Raw genomic sequence first — 24,158 nt, forward strand, 5'->3', positions numbered from 1 at the left:
TTTATATATTGTAAAAGTAATAATTGGTGGTTGTATATGATAATATATGTATTGTTGAAACTCTTTTATGGTTTTTTATGTACTTTGAAAACCGAATAAAGATTTACTTACTTACTTACTAAAGTGCTAATCGCACATGCCGGGTAAACAAATGGTATTGCACGTAGAGACTGGAGGGTTTGCCAGCCACAGGTATCCGTCCTTGCTGTTAAGACAGTTAAATAAGGAGAGGAATACTATCTAAGGTTCTACTCTAAGCTGTGTTGAGATGCGATCTTTAGGCAAGCCGGAAGGTCAAAGCGTGTTTACAGACATGGCACCACGTGTACGGCAAAAAAATTACACCTAACTGTCCTAACGAGCGCTTAGAAATACATTGCATTGTAGATATAATAAGTACGAGTTACCTCTTTAGTCTCCATCACTAGCGAGCGCATTGCCCACCATCTTCCAGAGGCTTCCTTTCATGTCAGAATAACTAGGTGCAGTAAATAGTTCCCAGCGCTGCCTTTGTGTTGTGTTGTTTCATTGCAAACTGCTGATGTGAATAACTCGCACCATCTTTCCCCAGACAGTATTATAAGGTATAACAAGCATTTGAATGCAACAAGGTCTCGCATTTACGCAAGCTTGAGCTCTTCGCATTGTAAAGTACAATACCTTTTATTTAGGTTTTGGTTTATAAAACATAAATAAGAACGCATTGTGATTTACAATGCCAATAGCTTAAACTCCCGTAAATGCGAGACGTATTGCATTGCAAATGCTTGTATACTGAGTATAGCTGTGCGCTTTTAAACAGCAAATATTGATCATATTGTGGCCCGTCACATAATATTACGAGTGGGAATCCCGAAACCTGTGTGATCATTCGTTAGCCCAGTTGCTAGCAGTAAGTGGGTTTTCAGCTTTCCACGCGGAGTGGTCAAGGTGTCCTCTGCACTTTCTCCTGTGCCACCCATCACCCCCGTCAAGGGATTCAGTTGCAGCTTAGTTCCCTTTAATAATAATGGCCTTCCAATAGGACTGAAAGTACACCCCATCCCCACCACATATGGGACACTGTACCCCTTTCATTCCCACTTCTCCAAGACTCTGGTGAGGAGCCAAACATTGCGTAAAGAAGGCATCAAATACCATCTCATCATAACCTATACCCAATCTCTTTATTGTGGCTAAAATGAATGCTGTAGTGTCCCTTTCTCAAACCGGAAAACAGAAAGTCCCATCAATTTCTTGTCCTAGCTCCGCCTCCTATTTTGTAAAATACTGGGGTTTATCAGCAGCCTGACGAATATTTATAATAACAGTAATAATACATGTCTTGGTCTCTTGGCCTTTCATTAGGACTATTGTGGGTATTCCTTCAGTTTCCAACCGTGGCATAGTGTATTAGTTGTGTGTATCGCAATGCGCCCTATCTTGGCATACTTCACCGTTCATATACATGTTTCATTTATTGACCTCCCCTTTTCAAATCATTCCCCGGTGTAGTTGTTTCACTTCCAGAAGCCCTTCTCCGTAATACACAGGAGCGAGTCTGGGTGGTTCAACACTCTGTGTCATTGGGGATGCATGCGTAGCCTCTCTTCTCACTTGAGGCATACCAGTGTTAGTCTGACTCACATAGCCTCCAAAAGAGCTTCTGGACCTCTGTTATTTGGGTGAACCATGGTAACGTGCTTAGTGGCCTAGAAGAAAAGGTTTCCAGAACATCCACCCAAAGTCTATTGCTTCTAGGCTTTGTAAGATTTATCAAAGGGTGAAGTTGAGTTGCCTGAACGTGTCTTTTACTTTGTCGGAATGCCAGCCCCCCTCTCAAATGTTCCCCTGTGCAGAGTGTTTTTCCAGGCCAGCCTATTGGAGCTCAGCTAGGACACATGTGTTTGAGCCCTCTCTCTTGTCACCTCTCCCGAAGACCAGGCAATTATCATTTCTTTATCGGCAGGCTGGTCCAATCGGGGAGTCTACTACTTTTGAACCCTGGGTGCCCCTCCGAACTGGGGGCACGTGTCCTGCATGCTCACTGCATTATCAATGCGTAAGGAAGCGACTGCCCATCTTTTCAGGCCCTGGGTACCTGTCCAGGCCATCTTTCAAGAGTAATGTTAATTAACTCAAGCAGAACAGATACCATTTTGCCTTACGTTAAACAGAATAACTCCCCATCCTCCCCCCTCGGACCCACTGGTTCTTAAAACACCCATCCCAGACATGATAGAGGTCAAAGGAACCCAGGGTGGGGACACTGCACACACTTCTCCAGGAGGGAGCTGTAGGCAGCCCCTCCTAAGGTGTACAGGTGCCCTTGACTATAGATTAATATTTAAAGGGGCCAGTAGCCACTCTCTGTAAAAGAGGGTGCACTATTGACACCCCTCAACCTCCAATCTAAGTTCTAGAGTCTCAGTCTATGTAAACAGAGAGACCCCAGGGGGAACACGCTTGATCGTCCTGTTCACTTGTTGGAGGGATTCAACCCAAATACAGAACTATGCGCAGGAGTGTGGGACCTTGGTGTATAGGGATTGGGTCTTTCTACCACCCTAGTACCCACGAGCCCAGGGCTGACTAGCTATAGTGGCTCCCTTGCGCTCCTACTCACTCACAGAGAAACACATGATTACACACCCCAGAACACAACACTCCCAGATCTCTCAGGAATTCGCTTGCACTCTTGTACTTGTCCACAATACGATCTGAAAGAGGCACGAAACAGTTTAAAATATTTATTTTAACTAATGTGCCATAACATGCAGTATACGTGCCACAACAAGCAGGAACATGCATAGTGCAAATACAGTCTGCATAGCAGCTAGTCTATATATCATGAAGGGAGATGTCGTCATCAAAAGACAATGGAGAAAAGACTATAGAGCCGAACCTCCCTCCCCTAGCCAGGAAGAAGTATTAATATATAATAGAAGATGTCTGGGCTTTGTCAGCAGACCCTGTACCTTTTCCTATAGGTGGTAGATTTACATCATAGGTGCTGTCTCGCTCTTCTCTCTGGGAAGGTCCCTCTCCAAGTGTGTGCTGCCTATTCATGCATCCCACTAAAAACCAAAGCACGCTGTCCAAACAACAGCTGCATCGGTGTGTTTTGTCCAAGGGCTAAGGCTTGGCCAGAACAATTTAACAAGGGGCATCGTTGTTCGACCTCAAAATCCACGGAACCTGCAGAGGGTGAACACCGTGATGAGTTCTCATGTGGAAGCAGCCATAGAAAATACTGCAAAAAAGAATCGTGTGTAGTAACGTGCGCAAAGCAGCAGGTAACCTGCAACGGGCTCATGCTAACTTAGTGAACTACTCCTGTGTTACCTTACTTTAGTCATGCGCGCAATACAAGTTTAAATAAATAAATAAATGAAATGAATTTGTACTTGTAAAGCGCACTTATACCCCAACCCGGGTTTCCTGTCGCTGTATTCATACCGCTGTGGAACCCATCCTGGCTTTCCCTGTGAGGCGTCCGCTCCTGGGCACCCCCAAGGTGGAGGCCAGGCATCCTTAGCGTTGTGGGGGCCGTTGTGGAGATTAAGCAAGCTATTGCCCAGAGTCACAGAGTGGGACTCCATGATTGGAATAGGCACCGAGGCGAGAATTATCAGGTCCGGGGAGATTGAGCCCTAGACTCGCCGAGGCGGGAATTTAACCCTGGTCCGGGCCAGACCTCTGCACCAGGGTCTGCCGCTCTAACCATTGAGACACACTTCTTCTCATATCACCCTGCATGCCACTCTGTCCTGCCACTGTGATTTCTTTTGTTATGGATGAATGGAAAAGGAAGTTTACACTCAGCCGAAAGGGGGATTTTGGACTACGGGGTGAGTAAGTTGTATTATTTTCTCCCTCAAACTAGAAGGCCATGAACCTTACCTCAAATTTACAGTTTTATGTGACTATTATCTTTAAAAGGGATTCTTTCTGAGCCCCAGTGCTACCACAAAGTCTTTCAAGGATGCAGCTGCTCACCTCGAACATCCTGAAATCCAAGTATCGCCACCTAACGAGCTTGCTGTACGGTCTTTCGCCAGGTGTGCCCCAGAAGCAGGCAGCAGGGCACTTTGCCTTGTTTATTCTGTGAATCAGTAGCCCTTCTGGTGCACCTTGGCGCTTGGTACCTAAGCGCTCTTGGTCAGGACCACACACCCAGTGAGGGCCTTTCATCCATCCAGAGTGCTGTGTGAGATTCAGGATTGAACTCTGACTAGACTGTCCAGAGCAAGTCCTTGTTCTGTGCATTGATGCACGCAGTCTGTAAGCCCTGTGGTGACATGAACGGCAGTTCGTACATCCTTCACAGTATCGCCTTTTGTTTCTTTTCTTCTACAGCCCCTTCCTTGTCTGTGTATTGTGTGTGCAACCACTGGAGTTACCCTTGTGTGCCCTATGTGTGCAGGTGCAACCACTGCGGTTGCATGTCCCTCCAGGTGTTGCCTCTTCTGCACGTACCACTCCTCTCCCCAGGCATTGTGAGTGCAAACGCTGGTCACATCTCCCTCCAAAAGTTTCATTTCTTCGCAGCCCTCTCCTCATCCAGGTATTGTGTATGCAGACGCAGAGGTCCATGTCCATTCTGGTGTGGCGCCTTCTGCCTACTCATCTACTCACTCAGCTGTGATCTGCAACCACTGTGGTCACGCGCCCCCCCCCCCCCCCCCGTCACCATGCACGCCGCTCTCATGGCCCAGGAATACTGTGGAGCACGTCCCTCCTCCAATCAACTTTTTTGTATGTAGTTGCACATGTAAGCCCTCTCTCCCACGTATTGTGTGTACAACCACTGTGGGCAGCTCCCTTCTTCTGAAGTCACCTTTACTGCACTCCTCTCTCTTCACTGTGGTCACCTCCTAGCAAGAAAGGGAGGCACCCGCCCCTCCTGAGGTCACTTGTTGTCTCATCCATTTCCCTGCTGGGTATTGTTTGAAAAGCCTGTGGTCACCCTCAAGAAGGAAGGTCAAGCCACACACCCCTCCTGGAGTCCTCTCTCCCGCAGAGCCGCCTCCTCCTCTTCTGTGGTTGCCTCCCAGCATTATGGGCTAGATGCATGTCCCTACCAATGTGATCTGATACCGTCTAATGCTCCCCTTTTTCCTCTATGGGGTATTTTGTCCCTGGTCCCCTCCTTGTAGGAAGAGCCGGTCACACCTCCTGCTCGAATCACTTGTTCTGTATGTTCCGCTCCTCATTCAAATATTGCCTGTGACCACTGTTGGAGCTTCTCTGCCTTGAAAGGAAGGCCGCCTGTCCTCCTGAAGCCACCTTTTCTGCATCCCCCCCCCCCCCCCCCTTCAAGTAATTATCTTGCAACCGCTGCGGATATATGCCGGGGTGAAAGGCACGTCACGACCCACCAGGGGCCTCTTTGGTCTTTACGCCCCTCCCCGCACAGGTATTGAAGCAGTGCCACTCCTCAGCAGCACTTCCGCCTTCAATCCGGGTCCCCCTTACCGAGCATTCAGCTGGTTACAAATACATTCTTAATGTTTAAGAAAGTGCAATGCTGCCCGGTCTGCACAAGTACTGTTATGCAAGTGACTGCATCCTTTGTGGTAACTGCTGAGTTAAGCCCCTACTTCTGCAAGCTCTGTTGCTGCAACGACCTTTAAAGACCAATGAGAGTGGGCTGGTAGGACGGGCCAGTGGCACCACTGGGAGGGTAAGAAGGACACGTGACCAGGCTTGAAATACAGAAGACCTTGTGACTGCCAGGAAGACCTATGACAAGACTTTACAAAGAAGTAACCTGCCTGTAGGGAGCATTAGACACGTGTGGGAGGAAGGAACGACTGGTCCTGCCTGGTGCTAGGGAGGAGTGGTCTGAAAAATGCCCTCTGGCATAACCAGGAAGGGAGGAAGAGACTTTGATAAGCCTAGAAAACAATGAAAGGAGGGTGAGTGGAGAGCAGGAAGGGGGTACAGGGTCCAGGGAAGGGAGGGTTGGGGAAAGGAGTGTACCACATGTGAGGGGAGGAGGGACTAAGTAAATGTGGGCGGGGGAGAAGGTGATTGTGGCATGCCTGGGAAGGAGAGGGGTAGGTGAAGCGGATAGTGGTGAAGGAAGGGACTGGTTCAGGGAGGTGTGAGATGGGAAAGTAACTGTGATGCCGGGTAGGCTAGGAGGGGATTGCCATGCTTGTGACAAGGGAGGGCATGAAGCCGTGGAGGGAATTAGGCCAGTGATACCAAGTAACGAGAAATTAACTCAACGAGCCCCGGAGGGAAGAAAGGGGCTGCTATGACTTGGAGAGTAGGAAAAGTTTCTACTGTAAGGTGAAAAAATGGATGTGACACTTGCTTACACAGTGTCTTTAATCCGTGCCAAATGGCTCAAAGGAAGGCTGGTGCCAGTAGCATGTCCCTGGGAGAAGAAGACTTATCCGTGGCACAAACATCTCAGGTGACCTTGTGCCCATGATCATCGGTGAAAGCAGGGACTGTGGCATGCTAGGAAGGAAGGAAATATCCATCCTGTATGTATGGAGCGGGGAGAGTGCGTGATAGTCCAGATGGCAGCAGGGAGGTAGGAAGGAAGGAAACATCCATCCTTTTATATATGGAGCAGAGAGAGTGCGTGATAGTCCAGATGGCAGCAGGGAGGTGAAGAAGCGCTTCCACCTGGCAGTGTCTGTGTCACTTGCGTAGGAAGAGCTGAGATGCTTTGTGGTGGACTGAACATATCTAGTTATACAACGATTTTCTTTTCCAACCTATTGCTTGGTTATGCCCCACACTTTCTTTTCTCCTTTGTATCGTGCTGATCACCTGGTCTTGTTCGTCCTTCCCTAGGTACCGGAAACAGGCGCTGAAGTGGCACCCAGACAAGAACCCGGACAACAAGGAACATGCTGAGAAGAAGTTTAAAGAAGTAGCCGAGGCCTATGAGGTCCTTTCAGACCGTAAGACTCTGCCTTCCTGTTTCTTTCTTTCACTTGCTTTCCTTTTCTAAGGGGGTGGGGGAGAACCCTACACATACTGGTGGCATTTCTCCTGATTCCAGGAGCAGGCTCCAGAACATATATATTTTAAAAGAACAGTTTTGATGGTTATATAGTGCCAATTATACAGGTCCTGCTCAAGGGATTTTACAAACTCCCCGCCATTGTCAATCAGTCTGCTGTCCGTTGTCATGAGGGTGACTCTCAGCTGAAAGCACTGATCATGCTGACGGCTGTAGCCAACCTTATACTGGTTAAAGTCAAAGCAACGTTAGTGTTGATTGAAAAACCAGCTCATGTTGAAAGGCACACGACAGAGGCCAGTTCACAGCTATCCCATCGATCCGCCATCATAGTAGGATCACTGCGCTATCCCATCAATCCGCCATCGCAGCAGGATCACTGGGCTATCCCATTGATCCGCCATCTGGGCACAATCACTGGGCTATCCCATTGATCCGCCATCGGGGCACGATCACTGGGCTATCCCATTGATCCTCCATCGCAGCAGGATCACTGGGCTATCCCATCAATCCTCCATCGCAGCAGGATCACTGGGCTATCCCATCAATCCGCCATTGCAGCAGGATCACTGGGCTATCCCATTGATCCACCATCGCAGCAGGACCACTGGGCTATCCCATCGATCTGCCATTGCAGCAGGATCACTGGGCTATCCCATCAATCCGCCATCGCAATAGAATCACTCTGCATCGATCCACCACCACAGCAGGATCACTGGGCTATCCCATCGATCCGCCATCGCAGCAAGATCACTGGGCTATCCCATCGATCCGCCATCGCAGCAGGATCACTGGCCTATCCCATTGATCCCCCATCGCAGCAGGATCACTGGGCTATCCCATTGATCCGCCATCAGAACAAGATCAGTGGGCTATCCCATCAATCCGCCATTGCAGCAGGATCCTTGGCCTATCCCATCGATCCTCCATCACAGCAGGATCACTGGGCTATGCCTTTGATCCGCCATCGCAGCAGGATCACTGGGCTATGCCTTCGATCCGCCATCGCAGCAGGATCTCTGGGCAATGGCTCACTTTTATTTCAGTCTTTCTTTTTGCCGTGCCTGCTGTCTATGATTTGCTTCTTCTGTTGTCTGTCATTTGGAAATCTAGTTTGGGCTGTAATATGGTTACAGAAGGGCGTAATTTGTGACTCTCAGATGAGCACCTCTTTTCATAAACCTTAAAATTTAAAAACTATTGTCTAGCAAGATTGACAAAATTTTCATCAGCTGCATGCACCAGATGTTCATCGGCTGCATTCACCAGATGTTAATCAGCTGGGAGTAGGCCAGTGCTTCGGCCTTAAACACATTTCTATATCTGCTGTGAAAGAGACAAGCGAGAGCTATCTTTGCTCCCTATCGTACTCTGCAGTGGCTTCAATTTCTGGCTGCTACCAAATAAGATGGGAAGAAGGAATTCTTCTCCGCTGCGTGTTGAAGGTTCAGCATGGAGGACCCCCGTGTCAGCATGAAAGATGTGGTTCTTTTATACCGAAAAGCTAGCCTCAGGGTTCTACCACAATCGATATGTTGGGAGTATGATTATGTAAATCAGCCTAAATTAATAATTGCAACTATGCAAACTCGACCTGTCGCTCGAGGATGAAAAGCGATGACTTTTGTACAGAGATTGTAACTCCTGTTATGTACGTCATGTGCAGGGGATTGAGATCTGGTACTAGGGATCCTTGCGAATGATAAATGAGGGAAGTTCCAAGGAAACCAATCAATATTTTATTCAGCACATAACTGGTTAAAAGGTCATAGCTAGAACTGGTATGCACAGCAAGGTAGAACGAATGGAGGTGAAAGGTCCATTCCCGAATAAAAAGTAAAGCTTATTGCTATCATGTATGTATAGAGTGTCATTTTGATCAATTGATTTAAAGCTCCCATTTCGGTGAAACCATATGACATACGTTGCCAATTTCATAACCCATACTTATGCCGACTCGTTGGCAAAGTACTTCTCCCAGTGTATCCCCCAGTGGGGTATTTTTGTATTCTCTCAAAATGTAAGTCTGTCGAATTGAGATCTAACGTGTTCTGCCCCAGTGAGCTTATATACTTGTTATACCCTCAGGGCTGGCAATGTGTCATTACATTTTAAAATAGTCTCAATAATATAAACTAAAATCAAACCACCTTTTCTGCAGCCTACTCTGAGTTCAATTTGTCGTGGTTGAGTAGTCCAGTTTCTCTGCGTTACATTCCCTGTCAAGTACACTGTTAAAAACTAGGAAATGTAATTCCTACGATCTCAGGTGCTGGCTGCAAGGAGTGAGTTAAAAACAGTCACATAAACTCACATACAAACTAGTGCCACAAATGTACAAAAAGCTCTTGGTCCACGTTCAATACTAGTTGTTCTTTTGCAATCCATTTCTAAAATATATCTGAATTCGAGCCTTCTGAGTTGGTATATAGCAATAGGAAGCACAATCCTACAGGTGCACAAAGGCATTCTCCAACACCAGCGGGCTGTAAAAAAAGTTTGTCAAACTGCTACACATTCCGCTTGTTGTCCGCCCCCTCGTCCCCCCCCTACATAAGGCGGACATCTTTGCTCTGAAATGAACCTTAGTGCACAAAGATTTGTGAAGCGATCGATCCCCGTTAATCAAAATGCATCTGCTTGATACAGTGAAGCTGCATTTAATGGAAGCTTCCAATAAAATGCTGCCTCACCCCAGTCTCCCAACAGTAGAGTCGTAAGAGACTCAAAAGAAGGTTCCAGTGCTGCGAACTATTGTTACAGGTACGTAAATTTATCATTTTAATGACCCAACAGGCTGATCACTCCAAACAGCATACACATGTTATGTCATCTTCAGTTTGTTGATCCATGGTGAGGGCGCGGACTGTATGGCATTCAGTAAACGGGTGAATGTGGCTCAACTTATTTCTCTCCGATTTTCCCTAGAACACAAGCGGGACGTCTATGACCGTTATGGAAAGGAAGGTCTGAAAGGAACAGGTAAGTGCCAAAACTAAGCCCCTTCTGTCACATCTCCCTGTAATGAATAGGACTCTGATATTCCTATTCAGATCAGGATAGTCTAGCACTGGTTTGAACAAATCCGTTGTGTTTTATTTTCACTTTTGAACAGTAGTATGTATATGCATTAGGTCTGCAGTCAGTAAAGACCCATCTAGAAGTACCTCATGTTTGAGTGGAACCAGCTCATCGGGCCCAGTGGCAGCGCCGCTTATGATGCTGCAGTAGTGGGTTTCCTGTGCCTCTGCCTCAGGATAGCTCAGAGTGTGAGCGAGCGAGTGAGTGAGGCGCATTGCAAAATGACATACTATAGTTTGCACAGAGTGAGCGATACTACAGCGTGCTACAGGATAACTGGCATAGAAGGAGATCTACTGCAGAGGGCCACAGGTTAGCTCCTATGGAGAGGGAGAGATTGCAGAGTGCAACAGAATACCTTGCAGGGTGTGAGACATACTGCAGAGTTCCACCGTACACGTTGCAATAAGTAAGATATATCGGCAATAGATGCGCTCAAGTGCCCTACTAAACCATGCGTGGAGTGAGGGAAAACTACAGAATGCCCAGAATAACTGGTGCGGACTGATGCAGCCTGCGAAGGGCTGCAGCTGGTGTAAGCTACATTGCAGCCTGTCACAGAAGCTCCACAGATTCCCTCACAGTACTGCAGGATACCTTGCATGCAGTGAGTTGTACTGCAGAGTGGATTTGTGGCTATTTCACTGAGGACAAACGCTGATGCAGTCTTGGCGTGGGTATTTTCCCCACTTTTCTGTTTTTTGGACCATTTGCACCCTTTCCAAGCATACTTTTTTTTTTTTTTGCCACTGTTTTGTGTTTCTGTGGAAGAACAATGAGCGGTGTCCTTCCTCACCCCCCAGAGGACTGCAAACCTGTTGATAATGTGCAGTCTGCCTGTTGTTTTTTGGACTGGACTGTTCCCTGTGCTTGTTTTTTTATAGGGGTTCCCTGCTTGCCCTTCGCTGGACCACTGGTCCCTCTTGCCACCATGCCATGGCCTTTCACCACCTGCATCTTTCACATTGTTTGTTTATGAAGTACAGAGTACAGGTGGTGAAACGTTTACAGACCGGAAGGACGTAGCATAATGCCACACTCCTGTCAGACTTTTGTCTGCCGCTTTCAGCCATTCGCTTTCTTTGACCAGCCTCTTTCATCCATTGTCTTCCGACTTTGTGAATCACATCTTGGTCCGCTAAGCTAACTATTCATCTCTCACTTAATGCCGTTAGCTGTTTGAGACCGCCTTCTGACTCCATTCGCCTGCAGGCATTAAGCTGCACAAAGGACTACTTCACAATGGCAGCTTTCTCCTGCTAGCTCCTACTGGGCTTCTTACTCTGTGCCAAAGCTGTAAGCACATTAGACCCATACCTATTGTCTTCGCTAGTGCTTGTGGATTTTGCCCTTACTGGCCCACTATATTAGGGTCTGAGGGGTCATGCCCCCACCCTTTTCCCAGAAACAGTGTGTGTGTCAGGCTGAACCAAGGCCACCCTGGCAGACACTCCTTCCTTTTCAGCTCAGGCAGCCAGGAGCTAGACGTGCACAATGCCCACGCTAAACTTCACCAGGCTGAGGATTTCACAGCCCTGTGGGTGTGACCATCTTAACCTGGCAAAGTGCCTCAAGGCCCTCCCCCGTGTGACGAAGGATAGCGTCACACATTGCCTCAGACCTGGGGCTTCAGTTTTGAGCCCTGAAGTGCCCAGGGTCGAGTGTCAATCAGGGACACCGCGTCACAAAATGGGGCGGGGTCAGCAGTCTCACTGACCCCATCCCACTCTGTGAGGAGGTTTGGACTGCTACCTTCCCTCATTGGCTGACCTTCAGCCAGCGAGGGAAGGCAGCAGTCCCAACTCTCCTGTGACAACCAAGGCTTTCCTCTTGAAAATCTGCATGTAAGGTAAGTTTAGTTTTTTTTAAATGTTTGGTGCATGCGTGGGTGTATGTATGAATGTATGTGTGTTTGTAAGTGAGTGTTGTGAGTGCGTGTGTGAAGCATGGGTGTGAACGATGTGTGTGTGCATGCTTAACTGCATTGAGTGGAGTTTTCTCTATTATGAAGTTGGCTTGACTTGCGTGTACTCCTAAGTTGCAGATCTCGTTTTATTGTAGTTATATTCCGTTGATATTAATATCTGCTGACATTTCTTTTCAGCAGGTTCCGGCGTTCCATCGCAAGGTCCTGAATTCTCAGGGTTTGGTTTCACATTCCGCAGCCCGGATGAGGTCTTCCGTGAATTCTTTGGCGGAAGAGATCCCTTCTCGGAATTCTTTGGTAAGCAGGAAGTATATATTTCTTGGAAGCTGTTTTTGGGTGGTCTGGGCTTTCATCTCAGGGCATTGAAGCACAGCTGAGCTCCACTAGGGGGCAGAGTGTGCGGTGGTGATTGATGTGACCAGTACAGTATGTCTGTAGTGACCTCTATCCCTGGAGGGTGGGTGGGTTCGTGTATGATAAGATCACAGGTGCTGAATGTCCCTGAGCGCCCCCCATTCCCCACAGAGCACTGTTTTGAGGTGGAGCTTGTTAGACGAGTGGATTATGGTGGCCCTATAATAACTATGAACACTGCGTCCATTGAGTGCAGATGAGGCAGGCTGAAGGAAAATTACACTTTTTAACTCCTAATGGTGGAAGACAGATACTTTGGTTCTCATTGGGAAAATATTTGTGGTCATGACTAGTAAAATCCAGGCCTTGCAGTTCCTCTCTGGTATTGAGCAGGGCCACGTCCTCCCTTTGCTGTTCACCCTCACCCACTTTTTAAATGCAGCAACTTTGAGGCCCAGGAGAGGATGGCCATGTTGGTTGAATGTGTTAGGCTCCGGGAGAAGTAGCTTTCTCTGGGTTATGTGTGCCCACACCGCCTCCCATTTGCGATTGATAAAAAACATATTTTCATTCCAAAGACTTTCGGTCCCTCCAGTGCATGGCTGTGTACATGCGTGTCTTTGCCTCAATTGCATGCAGGCAAGGCTTTACCCTCTTACGAGGTTCACAATGAGAATGGATTCTAGCACTGAATTACTACAGAGGCGTAATTGTCTGATAATCTTTGCTTGTGAAGCCATTGCTCAAGAGGCTACTCTGTGAATTTTAATGGGATATGCAGAGATCTGAAAACATTCTGAGTAGCTGGTGTTGCAAATAGGTTCTGCCCATTTAGGCCACTGCCATTTTGTTTTTGAACATTGTGAGAAAGTGGCTCTATATATACTGGACCATAATGTAGTACAGTGTGTATAGAGTCCACCAACCCCAGAGGTATAACAGGTTAAAGTCAGGGCTGACCTTACTTTCCAAAGTGGTAGCTTGGTCGAGCAGTAATGCAGTACCAGAGGACAGTGTAAAGCATTTGTTGTACACACTCCGTCAGCGAAGGATTTCACACACTCAAAGACTGAACTCCAGGACAATTGTTTTTATATCAAAAGATATAGTTGTTTTATTTTTAGAACTAACAGTCATAAAAATATACTTTTCTCGATACGAGTACTCTCATGTAGTTACTTTGCAAGGAGGCAATAAAGGTTGTGAACACAATAGGTACAGGAGTTGCTGAAGGCAACTCAGGTCTAGGCACACTTTAGCATTGAACTCAATGGATTGTTACCAGGAAAATACAGTTGATTACAATACTGATTGCATTAGCAGTCCCAGGACCAGATCCTAGATTCAGTCCTGGGGTCTAAGCTGAAACCAGATTAGCAAAAACGATTTACTGTAATGATGTTTCATGAATATAAAACTGTTTTAAAAGTTCTCACTTAGAAACTTTTCAATGACAATCTGGCAATGGTATTCAACAGGAGAAAATTCAGGTTGCAGGTAAAGTATGATCTTGTTACTTTTGTAATCCAGCACTGGGCTTCTAGGGCCAGCACTGGGGTCTGAACTTAAAACAGGTAGGTAATTGCGTCTCAGTATTTCGTAGGATTTTTAAAGAATATTTAAAGTTTTCAAAAGTAGACACTTAGAAGAAATTTAATAGAAAAGCATACAATGGGTTGCTAAGGAAAAAAAACAGTTTACTAGTAAACCTGGTAAGAATTACTTTGGCGGTTCAGTACTGGGCTGAAAGGTACAGTACTGGTTTCTCCCCTGATCACAGGTGAGTATTCCGGAATTCGGAATATGGTTGATTTTATATGAATATTTTCAGTTTGCAAAACTTCACACTTAAAAAATTTTCAATGTTCTCCAATGGCAGGTAAGTGAGTTACCGTTTTCCAGGTAAATACTTGACTGGTGAAGTTAAGGTTCTGGGCATAGACTCGGGGGTCCCCCAGTGTCAGGTAAGTACAGTTAGTTCACTCCCAGCGGCACAGTGGCGGCCAGGTGCAGAGATAGTTAGGCCCAATCATATCCAATGAGGGACAGGGGGCCTCCAGTTGGTGGCTGCTGGCTAGCAGGCCACGCGGCTGTGGGAGCTGAGCTCCTGGTCACTTGCCCAGGGCAAGTGGGGCAGTTGGATAGGACAAAGGTGGCACAGGTGGCTGGGTGCAGAGTGCTTTTGAGTCGTCGGGCGCTTAATGTTATCCAATGGGAAAGGTCAAAGGTGAACAAAGGCTTCAGGCTTGGTGGCGGAGACTCTCCAGGGGCGACCAGCACTTCGAGGGGTAAGTTGGGATCTTGGAGCACAGGTAGGTACCCCAAAGGGAGGCACAGGGGGCTGTAGGGCACCGGGTGCAGGGGTGTTTTTGGGTGTCAGGAAAGCTTACCCTCAGCTGGTCACGGTTGGGGTGGCCCCTGGTTCTGATTCTGCAGGCATCATCTGGTTTGTCGAGGAGGGTCTTTGGGCACTGCACTTCGGGTCCCAGTCCCCGGGGAGACGTCCTTGCGGTTGGTTCTGTTGGGCCCGGCCCGAGCTCGGCGGGTGCAGAGTGGGCTGGTCCGGGGCTTTCTGGCTGGCACCAGGGGGGTTGTTGCAGCAAGTTGCAGCAGAGGCTCTGCTGTGGGGAGTCCCAATCTTCCAGAGGGTCAAGGCAGGCAGGTCCTCCGGGTGTCCCAAGGTTGCTGTCCGCAGGAGTCGCCAGGATTAGGCAGGAGCATGTTCCAGGATCAACAGGCCGGAAGGGCTGGGGCCAAGTCAATTTTTAGCAGCTGTGCGGCGGGTCTTCCTCTTCTTGATCTTCTTTTTTCTATCGGGATCTGAGGAACGAAGATTCAGGGAGCCCCAAATACTGAATTTAGGGGCGTTACAGGTAGGGCTAGGACAGGGACCAATAGGTCTCTGCCCTGGGGTCGGTACACCCCCTAGCTGGCTCTCTCCTGTGGGCGAGGGGCATGGGCTCCCCCTAGCTTGCTCTCTCCTGTGAGAGGGGGGCATGGGCACCCCATCTTCAAGATGTGCGGAGCCCGGGGTCGTGCTTCACCTCACCTCTCCCACCTGAGGGGTGGGGTGGGCACAGGCTGGCACACCCCCCTTCCTGACATAGTTTTTCCCGCCAGTCTTCCCGCCAGAGTGGGGGGTAGGACTGGTGGGGGCTGGTTGCTGGATACAGCAAATGGTCTGGTGGAAGCTCATAGAGGCGGCATACCTTTGAAGCTTCCCCCTGTCCATCCTGGGGGAGGTGACCTAGCAACTCGCCCAGGATGTGCATTGTTGCAGGCCCAGGAGAGCGGGGGCTCTCCTACCCAGGGGTCCAGCAAAACGTCTGCTGTGTTTCAGCCACTCAGCCCAGACGTGGATTGTAGGTTAGGTTTTCAGGGGGCATCTCTAAGATGCCCTCTGGTGCATATTACATTAAATTCCCCACTGGCATCTGTGCGGGTTTAATGTGCTGAGAAGTTTGGGACCAAACTTGTCAGCCTTCAGTGTAGCTATTATGGTGTTGTGGAGTTCCTAATGATGACCTCCCAGCACCATACACTCTTAATGGCATCACTGCACTTACAGTGCCCAAGAATGGCCCTGGGTGCTGTAGGGGCACAGGGCTCATGTACCGGTGCCCACACCTCTGGGATAGGGCACCCAGCCAGAGGGGTGACTGAAGTATGCCAGGGCAGTGGTGTAGGAAGGTGGACATCTGACTATGGTTACCCCCAAACCTTTTGCCTGGTGTTTAGCTGGTTTTTGACATAGTTGGCCTGGGATCCTGCTATTCAGGGCCCCAGGCTGAATGCTCTCTCCTTTAAAATGGACTCCATGTACCTTAGGTGCATACACAATTGGAACTGGTTCACCTTATTGGCCCCTGTAACAGTGCACCCTAGGTACCCAGGGCATAGGTGTTTCCAAGGCCTACCAGGGGCTGCAGCATGTATTGTGCCACCCCTGGCCTTGCCTCCATATTTGAAACAACTGGCTGATCACTCAGCTGGGGTAAGTTGGTGTAATCACCTCTTACTTAGATATAGTATCCCTATATCTACCCTTAAACTGGACACATATGTTCCTATCAGCCTCTCCTATGGAAGGCCTCCTCAATCCTGGAGGCAGAGTGCTTGGAAATATGTGAGATGGTGCTCTAGCATGAGCTGAGCCTGTCTGCAGCTGTCGGGAACCACTCCCTTAGCTGTTCCGGGATATTGCCATACCATATACTCTTAAGTGAATTATAATCCTCGCGGTTATATGCTAACTTTGGTTTGGCTTTATCAAAACATGTCGAGTAAGGTGTCATACGATTTGGAATACTATCCCCTCGACAGTTCTGTCGACGGGGATAGCATTCCACCCTTCTAGAGGGACACGACATGTGTGTAGCCTTAACCCTGGTTAAAGTTAACCAGAGCCTCAGCGTTACAAAATGGACGCTACCACCACAGACACAAGTCTGACCTCCTGCTGCTGGGAGTCCTTCCAGCGGGGAGGCTTGGACAAAGGGTTTCCTGCCTTGGGAGGTGCGAGCACCACCCCAGACAGGATTTTGTGTATTGGGTAGGACAGGGCTGAATAGATTGAGACATGCCTGGGGCACACAAGGTGTCCCCATGCATAAGCCAGTCCGAAGCGGTCCTGGGACTTTCCAGACCCAGGCCTGGCGAGGAGCTGGACAAAGGAAAGGGGGTGTAACGGCCCCCCTTCCTGGTCCCACCCGTAGGAGGGACCTAGCAGGTGATCCCCCCCTCAGATTGGGAATAAGAGTGGGAGCAGTGCCAGAGCACCTCAGATCATCCTGAATCAACTTGAAACTAAGAAGACGACTGGACTTCGACGTTCTGCTGCACAGAAGACTAAAGAACATCTCCCTTGTGGCCTATGAGTGGCCACCCTGTGAACACAGGTACCAACCAGCGAATCGACGTCTGCTTTGCCGCCGCCTCCCGCCGGAGCCCGAGCCCAGAGCCTGACAAGACCCAGACTCTCAGACTTCGCACAGCCCGATCCGCAGTCCCTGCAAAGAAGGGACCCGTGGAGGCACCGAGAGACGTGGGACCGGACATCTTGGAAGACACCCGAAGAGCTGACTGCGCAGCATCAGAGGCACCCTCGACGTTGTGCTTTGGGGACTGAGAACCCCCACCACCGAGCAGCCCTTGCACCGAAGATCAGCCCCCCAGCATCTCCACGATCTGTGTGGGACCCTTTTGCATTGTGCCACTCGACGCGCCATCCCGGCCACTAGCCACGTGGTCAGCGGCCATCTTGGCGACGAAACCGAAGAACTACACTGCGGGTCTGGTTGCTCCAGACTTGCCCTCACTCCTGTAAAAAGAAGCACCCGCTCTGACCTTGCTGGTCCGAGTGATCAGCCTTTTTCGACTCCTGTGTGGCTTGCATTAGCCAAGGCCTGTTTGCTACAATCAAGTTGCCGACACCGCCAACAGCGAGAAGAGTGCGTGGGACAGCTCGTGACCGCCTCCTGGTCGTCCTCGACCCCCGGTGTCCACGTGGTTGCAGAGAGACGCTACACCTCGACGCCTATTTGCACCCGACATCGCCTGGTTCCAATCTGGCTAGTGACTTTGAACATTGTCCCCTCTGCTTTCAGGTCTTCACAACTTCAGATCCACCCTTGGATCCACCGGAACTCTTCACATCGAGCCGCCTGCAGCATCTTCAGCTCCAAGCACCATCGACCAGCGTGACGAAACCCGACACTACTTCGACCCTATGCACCCGCTTCCTGTGGGTGAGGTAACTCAGCAACGCCGGTGTTCCCACACTGGTACACACCTCTAGGGCCTGTGTCTCAAGTTTCAGCTTTCTAGGTCACTCGGAAGGTTCCTAACTAACTAACTTTCTAAATTTCTAACTTTTACGCACCATAGACTTTGTATTGGTGAGTGCGTGCATTTTAAACACTGCACACGAGTCCCGCGGACCTTTCCCGACTTAGTCACTGCTAGTCCCGAACAGCTCCAGCGATTCCCAAGGCCCTAGGCCTGTTTCCCTATCGATTGGTATCTCTTATGCCACTTTCTTAGTATATGGTTTAGGTGGCCCCTAGGGCTTATCCATATTGTGCAACTTTTGTGTATTTTAAACTGTGTTTTGTTTAACGGTTGTGCTTCTGTGCTCATAAAGAGTTCAGGGGATATTTGTAGTTAATAAATATATATATTTTCAATATATATCTGTGTGGTGTCCTTTGATCTGGCATTCAAGGGGGTTGTGTATGGTAATACAGCTGGCTTCACATGCCTTTCAGAGTTTAGCCTAAGACTGCTTTGTCCACGTTACCACTAGCATAACTGGTATATATGGTTGACTTACAACCGATCATCATAAGGGTTGCTTGGCATGATACAAGGTGATCACTAGAATTAGTGAGCATCACATATCAGGCCAACTTCTCACAAGTGGGTTCTGTGGGCATGGCACACAGGGATGTGTGCCATGTCGACTCTTTGTTTAGGTCTGTACTCAGTCACTCAATGAGTGCTACAGCCCTCAGGGGTTTTCTCTGGTCACCATGCCCTGGGTATCTAGGGTACCATTTACTAGGGGCTGACGGGGGGCCAGAGATGCTAATTGGGTTTTAGTTGCAACTTAGTTTTAGAGAAGGAACACAGGCCCTGGGTACCTGGTTGGTGTAGGAGAGTAGGGTCTGCAATCCTATGATCACCCCAGATTTTTGCTTTTTGCTTCACTGGTTTACGACTTTCCCTGGCTGTGGGCCTGCTAATCAGACCCACAGCCTAGCTGTTCTCTCTCTAAATTGACACAGACGTGGCACTAGAGGATCTCTAGTGTCATCCCTTGCCGGGCACACAAGTGTTTATCTTCCCACACAAAGAAGACTTTCAATCCAATGTTTCAATTGTTCATGAAGTTTATTTTATATTTGTAGAAGAATTTATCATCATTATTTCATGTTGTTCATTCAAAATCATTCATGCGTTTGAAGGTCAGACATTGTCATAATGAGGCATCCAATGCATTTCGGGCATTATATAGCATGCCCTTCATCAGGGAAATAGACACTATAAAACAAAGAATAATAAAATCATATCAAAAACATTCTGTGTGAGTCTTTTTAACATCAATCATGACATTAACTGTACAGGATCTGCATGATATGTGCATATAACTATATGTGAACTGTGTGTGAATTCAAGGGTTCAGTGATTCACATGCTGTGGTTAGTATTAGTGAAAAAACAGAAAGAATTTCTCAAAGGAAAAAGCTATCACTCACATGGCTGGGTTTCTAACGATGCTAGTTGTACTGCAAATTAAAAATGAAGCGATGTTACAAAAACAGCCTCAACTGGTGGGGCAGTCCATAAGGCAGAGATCATTCTATCAAAAAGACTGGTGGTCTGTATAGTCCCTCAAAACTAACCTTGCTCGGTAATATGCGCGCGATTACGTCCTTCTCTCCTCGTACTCCGCGATGGCACAATGAAATGCCGATCGCGTTCTCCTATTTAACCTAGATTCTGGTCATGTGACGAATCACATGGCATGGCCATGGAAGAAAGACTCATTACCGAGGGTGGCGAACCAACGTCTGATATCTAAGTGACACCCCTGTTATTGAGAGTAATCTAAATCCTAATTATCATAATAGGTGGGAGAAAGAGAAGAAACTCAAAAAGTCACAGCCTCAGAACAATTAGTAATCAACATTAGTGACCAAACTTTGAGCCCGTATGAGTTAAGCCTACTACAAAAAGGAACATCATTTGTCCCAACTACCACTACTAACAGTCTGGAACTTGAAGTCAGTTTTTTTAAACTGATGCGGAAACTTAGACTCAGACATTATTTTGACAACACGATACCGGACCGACCGAGCACCGAGAAAGACCAATTGCTAGGCCTACGACCACACAGTACCTTTCAAGCTCCAACTAGCCACAAGACGCTAGATTTATTTGAAAATTTGGTGAAACAAGACCTCCGCAAGATGAAACACTATAAACCCAAAAGAAGGAACACCACACAAAAGGATGTTATGTTATGTTTTTATGTTAAAAAAATGTATACCGTGCACGTACACCGGGACGGTTTCTTGGCGCTCATAACAAACATAGCTAACCAGGGCAGAGGAGTTACTCAAAGGCCGCCTTGAAAAGGTGAGTTTTCAGAGTTTTGCGGAACAACTCATATGAGGAACAAAAGCGAAAGGAAGAAGGGAGGGAGTTCCAAAAGGAGGGACCTAAGAAGGAGAAGCATAAACCACCGTGTTTTTTACGGCGAAATGATGGAGTGCAAAGAAGATTGTCAGTATGAGGTAATATAAATTTTATGGTCATGTTGTGTTCCCTAGCGAGTACCCCACCGACTCCATGTACGAGTTAAAAGTGCATGTAACTTCCCTCCTGTACCAGCTATGAAGACGCAAATACATTTGCGTCCAACGTTAACTTGTCCTCTTTCAGACCCACCATGAATGGGTTTGATGGTCCGTTCCTAAGTATGCTATGCCAACGTCTTTTTGAAGTGTACTCCTACGTTTTTCAGCCTGACTGAAAGTAGGCCCTGAATCTCTGCCATCGAGCCTCTTCTCTGACTTCTGACTGCGAGGGCCTCTGCCCAAGCAGCCCCCGTACCCGTGAACTCTGACTTACTTCTAGCGCGGCCCTCCGTGCTCAGCTCAGCCTGCTGCCTGCCAAGATTGACTATAACCTTCGAGTTATCTGTTTTCCTCCCCGAAGATACATTCCAGCCTGCTAGCTTCAGTAAACATCCTTCCTCAGCTACAGGGCTAAAGGGCCGACCTGTCTTTATGCAAGTAATTCATAGCCTCTGTTGCCATGCTTCCATGGAAGGCCCCGTGCCCCCACGCTTCTCATACAGACACTCAGGCGCTTATACACGCACTCACAGCAAGTATAGAATAGCTTCTGCTCTAGAGACCTTTCTGCCCAGATAGCTTAGTTCCTAAACATCAGATATCAGATATGATAGAAGTACAAGTTGATCTGACATGCCAGACTTCTGTCTCTTCCCGTCAGTGTAAATGTCAAGTCCCCTGCACCCCGTCTATCACACGTCATGCAGCTGCGCGCGCATCCAAGCTTCCGATTTCTGCTGACATTGCAACATTCTGTTAGCACCACCCCTTGGTGCCACCCACTTGCGTCACCTATCAGTGACGTTTCTAGCATACACGCCTAGTTACGCCTAGTTTACGCCTCTTGATGATGTACTAGCACCACGTGTATACTGTTATCTTGTCTTCTCTCAGCTGTTACGCCTCTTACATTGAACATTATGATGTAAATCAAGTATATAAGCTATGTATTGTCAATAAACGTCGGCGCGCTCATCTATCCCTTCTGACATCCTGTGTGGTGGTCAGAACATGATATCCTGATTCCTTTATGAGGAATAAAACCCTTAGAAACTCTTGCACCACGGACTCTGTTTTCCTTCATTCCGATTGAGTTATTATTGATTAAGTACTTACCTGCATAGAAATTAAGAGAGTAAATTAATTATTTACATCATTTTGGCGCCCGAACAGGGACCCCTCCCCCACCTCACGCGCCGGAAGGTGCGTTGCAATCCGTGTCCCCTGCCATCAGTTAGACGGACAACACGTGTACTGGCAGGATTTCCTGCATTCCCCTCTGACACACGGAGGTGACGAAGACTGCGATCAGTGCCCAGACGAGGCGGTGAGGAGTGCGGAGGATCCCGACCAGAGCCCAGCCGAAGGAAGCAAGGTCCGAGGTGTGAAGAGGCCCACCAGTTTTCCGAAGTTTTCCGAAGTTTTCCGAAGTTTTCCGAAGTTTTCCGAAGTTCCGAGTCGAGTCCAGTCGAGTTTTCCGAGGCCTTCTGTTTTCCGTGCTTCCCGGTGAGTACCATTGCTGGGTCGTATCTAGACGGGTTTGGGTACGCAAGTCCGGTCTGCACTGTTTTTAGGCAGTGTATCTGTACTGTTTAGCAGTATATAAAGTATTCCGAATTTCTGCACTGTTACAGCAGTGTATCTGTATCGTTGAGCGGTACATTCAGACTAGGGGGAAGTTAGCTATGTCTTTAAATGTTTCATGTGATTAATGTCGTGGTATGAATGTGATTGTTTTTGTGCATTATTGTGTTTTTGTATAAATAGTTACAGTTGACATTAAGTATCAAGGATCAAGCATTCCAGTATCAAGTAGGCACAATGCCGTTTTTCAACAAATTAAAGCAGATAGGAACTAGGAAAGGGATGTTAGAGGAAGAGATTCCAATCCCCCCTAGGGACACTCCAGGTAATTTTATGTATAATAAACATGGCATAGACGCCATCCTGTATCTAGAGTTATGGACCGATTATACCAAGCACCTAGAGGAAAGGTACCGATGGCCAGTTAACGGAACATGGGATGCCGAGTGCATCATAAAGGTAGAAGAAATATTACGGAAAAAGAAAGCTAGACAATCTCAGAAAGACGCCATAGAATTTTGGCGTAAGGAATCACGTAAGCGTGCTGATAGAGCACTCCGTAGAGAAGACAGGCTTAAAGAATCAGAAAAAGCCCAAGAAAACGAATTAGTTACTGAGGGAATTCGAGTAAAAGTAGAACAAATAGACCGTATCCAAAATAGCAAAGTGAACAACATGTATCTTTTGGCCGATGGTACCCCTGACGCCATTTCAGAAATACCGGAAAATTTGCCGTCACCATTAGTTCCAACTAAAGTAATGCATAAGACTACTAAAGACATATTCCTAAATTCATATCTCGAAGATGTAGCGCCAGCTTACACCAATCTGCCTGTTCGTGCCCTGCCTACTGACAGGGCCGGGGGTGGTACTGCCCCCCAAGATCACTCTCAGCCAACACCGAAAAAGACTAGTTCCGTTCCGCCAGCTCCGCCACTTCCCTCACCTAAAACTGAGTTACCGAAACCACTTCAATCAGATCCTACTAAAAGACAAATTCAGATACTGACTACACACAGAGATAATGCCCAAGCTTCCGCTTCAGAAGGTGCGACCGCGGGTCTCCAGACCCCGCCACCGACTCACAGATTAAATCTCAGAGGTATGCAGAGTCCTCTTACGTACAGATCCCCCCGTTCTTCTAATTCGTCCCGTCTTGATGCACTAAAAGAAAATATGTCAGTTTGTAGATATGATCCAGAACCTGGACAGGACGACTTAATGGTATTAGCGTCTTTACGGTTAAGATCTGCTACTGATAGTTTGTTATGTTATGCAGGAATGAAGGAGCACCTAGATAGAATATATGAGTTCGTTCAAACGGGAAAGGACCCCGACAGTATTAAGGATGCCCTGGAGAAACAGAAAGTTACCATGCAAGCACTGATACTACGATTTTTCATAAATTGTCTAATAAGAGAACGAGACAGGCCCGGAACAGAGCAGAGTGAATTAGATGCATTGAACAAGTGGGGTCAAAATATAGCTGATGGAAAACATGACAGACAAAATTGCATAGAGGCCATGTATAAAAAGATTAAGAAAGCAGTGATAGCAGTACACGAGAAAGAGAAAGAAAAGGCTCCCTCCGAGGAGGAAGAAGAATCTGAAGAACTAGAACCAACTACAAGCACTATAGCATATGTAGGTAAGGGAACTTATCTTAGGAAGGGTATCCGTCCAGAAAACAAGAGAGTTTTCTTCTCTGCCTTAACGAATCCGAATTCTGCTGAGCATCAGTTCCAGGAAACTGATAAACGGCTTCGAGATCGAGTTGGGTACCATGTACTCAATTCTATGGATGAACAAGAACTAGCCCGATCAGCGGTATCATGGGCCGAAAATGCAAACATATATAATGATGACACGGTAGCACAGACATTTCT

At 47.7% G+C, this 24,158-nt stretch overlaps 1 protein-coding gene across 1 annotated transcript in view; it reads left to right on the plus strand.

Annotated features, from left to right (window-relative positions):
* Nucleotides 1-24,158, plus strand: part of DNAJB2 (DnaJ heat shock protein family (Hsp40) member B2) — a 245,720-nt gene that overhangs the window by 72,767 nt on the left and 148,795 nt on the right. The window contains exons 3-5 of the mRNA XM_086954386.1: nucleotides 6,796-6,905; nucleotides 9,896-9,949; nucleotides 12,153-12,272. Of these exons, the coding sequence (XP_086810512.1) occupies nucleotides 6,796-6,905; nucleotides 9,896-9,949; nucleotides 12,153-12,272 (284 nt within the window). The remainder of the gene's footprint in view (nucleotides 1-6,795; nucleotides 6,906-9,895; nucleotides 9,950-12,152; nucleotides 12,273-24,158) is intronic.

The sequence above is a fragment of the Lissotriton vulgaris genome, chromosome 2_1 (genome assembly GCF_964263255.1).
Source record: "Lissotriton vulgaris chromosome 2_1, aLisVul1.2, whole genome shotgun sequence".
NCBI lineage: Eukaryota > Metazoa > Chordata > Amphibia > Caudata > Salamandridae > Lissotriton > Lissotriton vulgaris.